General features: G+C 54.2%; 1 protein-coding gene across 1 annotated transcript; it reads right to left on the bottom strand.

The window, feature by feature from the left end:
• Nucleotides 1-244: 244 nt before the first annotated feature.
• ZG16B (zymogen granule protein 16B) lies at nucleotides 245-2,507 on the bottom strand. Its single transcript, XM_054589130.1, has 4 exons — nucleotides 2,404-2,507; nucleotides 2,230-2,312; nucleotides 1,888-1,993; nucleotides 245-714 (listed from the first exon to the last, which is right to left on the bottom strand). The coding sequence occupies exons 1-4, from the start codon at nucleotides 2,505-2,507 to the stop codon at nucleotides 375-377; spliced, it is 633 nt and encodes a 210-aa protein (XP_054445105.1). The 3' UTR covers nucleotides 245-374.
• Nucleotides 2,508-3,398: the final 891 nt, after the last annotated feature.

The following is a 3,398-nucleotide window of genomic DNA, read 5'->3' on the forward strand; positions in this document are numbered from 1 at the left end:
CATGCTCAGAAAAGCCTGGAACTGAGCCTGGGCCAGCAGAAGCCAGCAAGCTGGGCTTGGGTGGGGCAGCATCCTTGGAGTCCAGAATCCTCAACAATTGTGAGGTTGGCCCAGGGTCAGTCTTGCATCCTCTGGGAATAGGGTTGTCTCACTATGAGGCCCTGTTCACTGAGTTTCAACCCAGAGGCCAGATCCTCCACAAGCTCAGAGGGCATTGGTCACATCCAAGAACCACGCTGGGATGCACTGTTCCTACAGAAGCTTTATTTACTGGATTCTGGTGCAGCGCCCAGCTTGGCTATCTCAGTGCCACCACCAGTCTGACGACATCACCAGGGTGATCCACGCCCCCACCCCTGAGAGTCCAGGAGCACTCAAGTTGTTTTGTTACTTGGTTGTTCAGTGACCAACTCTACTAGAGGCTGATCCCAATTAAAACCGATGCTCGTGATGCCAAGGGACTGATACTGGCCGAAGAGTCCTCTGAGCACGTTTCCAGGCTCGTTGGGGTAGACGACGAAGCTGCGGCCTTCTTCCTTCCCAAATGTGGCCCAGCGCCCGAAATCGGTGTACATGATCAGATACCGGAGGTAAATCTTATGTGAGCCATACACCCCTATAATGTGTTCACCTGGCCACAGGACGAATTCCTGGGCATGCCCACCTGAGACGCCATATCTTTCGCTCCAGGAGGATCCATATCTCACCTGGATACTGACAGAAAGCAGGAGATTCGAACACTGTGGATCCAGGCTGACTCGCCATTCTCCAGGTCCTCTATCCCCCACATCACCCTTCCCCTCAGCCACTGGCAAGGAGAGTGGCCCTGTCACTGCAGCATAAGCCCTTGAGCACAGGACTCGGGGTTCCTGAGACAGACATGCTGGTATCAAAGCCCTGCACTTCTGCGTTTGGGCTCTGTGATTTCGAGCTTGTTACCCAGCCTCTCCAGACCTCAGTTTCTCCATCTGTAAAGTAGGAGATTGTTGGAAGCAGGCACTGAGCTCATCCATAGGGAGAGCTCTGCTCAGTGCCCGGTCACCATGACCCTCGGGCGGTGCCAGCTGTCATCCTTGCTCAGAGCAGGAGAGCTGTTCTCTGGCCAAGCCTGGGTTTTTTGAGCTCAAGTCACTCCAACAGATTAGGTCGCAGGCCTCAGAAGCAAGTGACTTCTCACACTCACTTGGGGGAATTTCACTAGCTTTGCTCATCTGAGCTTATCTGTGTCCTTCCTCCCACCTTGGCGCCTATCTCAGACCCTCCTCCTCTGCCTCTCTCTGCCCACACTCTGCTGCCTTGGATACCGGCTGCTTTGCCCTATTTCCCCTCCCAGGCCCCAGGGCTCCTTTAAGTGAATATCAAAGGTTAACCCCAGGCTTTGAGCAAGGACACCACCCTAACATTAGGAAATGGCCCTGCGCTTTCTGCCTCTACACACTTCTGGCAGCTTGTGTTCAAGCAGGGATCCACTCTGACCCTCTTTCCTCCTTGACCTGAACCTTCTCCCTGATTTTTCCATCAGACATTCTCAGACTGAGAGGCTTTTTTCTTTGACTGAGTTGAGTTTGAGTTGAAAGGAGAAAGTAGGGAGAAGCATCATCTACCCACTTTTTTAGATCAACCCAGGAAGCCACGTCTGGATTTTCAGGTGGAGACAGAAAGAAGCAGGGCTGGTGTGCAGGAGAGGAGGTAGCTAAGGAAAAGGGACCAATGGAAAGGTGATGGCTGGTGGCTCCATGACTCCAAAGATTCAACCGGTCTCAAAGAGTCATCAGGAACCCAGTTAAGATGTTGGAGAGGAGGCACTAAGACCCCCTCCCCAAGTTCCCAAGGCTGTAGCATGAGTTGGGACACAGTGATAGGGCTTCGTGCCCTGCTCCTACTCACCTCTTAATTATGCCTATAAGACCTGTAGACACTCGAATTCCAGTTATATCATTTTCATTGTCTGTAGAGGTACTGAAATACCAGCCTCCTCCATTCCCATACATCTCTAGATGGACGAAACAATGAGTTGGGGGAGAGAGAAAAAATAACATGGTATATAACATGGTAATATGCAGGTTATCTTCGCGCAGAACTGGACAAAACCCCACCGGGCAGATGGGCCAGTCCTGAGACTAGAGTTAGCCAAGGGCTGGGCCCAGACCCCGGGGTGTCCGTGTTGGAGGAGGTGAGGGTAGCCACCAGGGGGATGGGCTGGAGGGAAGCAGACCCCGCCAGACTTACGCTCTGCCCAGCAGATGGTGCTCCAAAGGATGGTGAGGGTCAGCCACAGCAGCATGATTTCTGGCTGGTGAGTCCCAAGGCTCCTGGAGAGAAGGGACAGCCGGCTGGGCTCTCAGAGAAGGGCCCTGCCTGACCTTGCCCGGCCCCATCCATGGGAGGGCAGCACCAACCTACCTGGCCAGAAAAGTCCTGTCACCCAATCCTGGCACTCGGGAGTCTTGTTCCAGGGCACCTTCCACCTGGCCTTTTATACCCTTCCGGGCCCTGTGGGCCCCCATCCAGAAGGAAGGAGCAGAAGCCACCGTGGGAACAAAAAGGAGCTAGTCTGTGGGGGCTCTTCCTGGGGGAATCCCCAGGCCATCCTGAGAGAGGCTCCCGGATATGCTGTTTGTTGCCTTGGCCTCTGGTCCTACGCAAACAAAACAGGACCGTGACAGGGATTTTGCTGTCATCTCTGAGTCTCTCTTCTCAGCACATGAACTAGATCTTGACTTCAAAGTTTGTTGACAGCCCTTCCTAGGTTGGCCAGATAGGATTCAACCCCATAGGGGCTGTAGGTCGAAGGTCCGCAGAAAGCCTGTGGGGCCCAGGGCTCCTGCCTTGTGCACAACTGGGTTCAGGACCTCATTGGGTCTGGGCAAAGCCTGGTGTCCCTTGGGCTTTCAGGAGCCCGGGTCAAGCTCCCCACCAACTCTCAGAGAGCCGGAGTGGACGATCCAGTTCTGTGTCTCTGGTGCAAGGGGAAAGAGATACTCTAGGCACTGGACTTCTAGGATCTATCACTCGGAAAATGCCTGTGATTTTTCTTCTGTGCCAAGTCTGGGAGTAGCTGGGGATGAACGAGCCCTAATGGGGTGTGGGGTGTGGGGCGCCCAACAGCATAGGTGCCATGACAGGAGGCACGGAGGATTAGGGACAAGTGAGCCTCCAGGCCAGTCCTTCAGAGGGTGCCTGGGGCTAGGCCAAGTGGTTAGACTGTATCTGGAGGTAACAGGGTCTTCTTAAGGTTCTGGGGACCCTGATGGTGCAGCAAGTCAGGCTTTCTGTGAGGGGCTGGAGCTAAGGCTGTCCACAGAGCCTCCTCACCCTTTTGAAAGAGCCACAGGGTCATAATCATCAAGATATGGGCTGATTGGGGACATGAGTGCTGGAGCCAGATCGGGTCCAAA

The sequence above is a fragment of the Pteronotus mesoamericanus genome, unplaced genomic scaffold (genome assembly GCF_021234165.1).
Source record: "Pteronotus mesoamericanus isolate MK-2021 breed Mesoamerican mustached bat unplaced genomic scaffold, CSHL_Meso_final scaffold_167, whole genome shotgun sequence".
Taxonomy (NCBI): domain Eukaryota; kingdom Metazoa; phylum Chordata; class Mammalia; order Chiroptera; family Mormoopidae; genus Pteronotus; species Pteronotus mesoamericanus.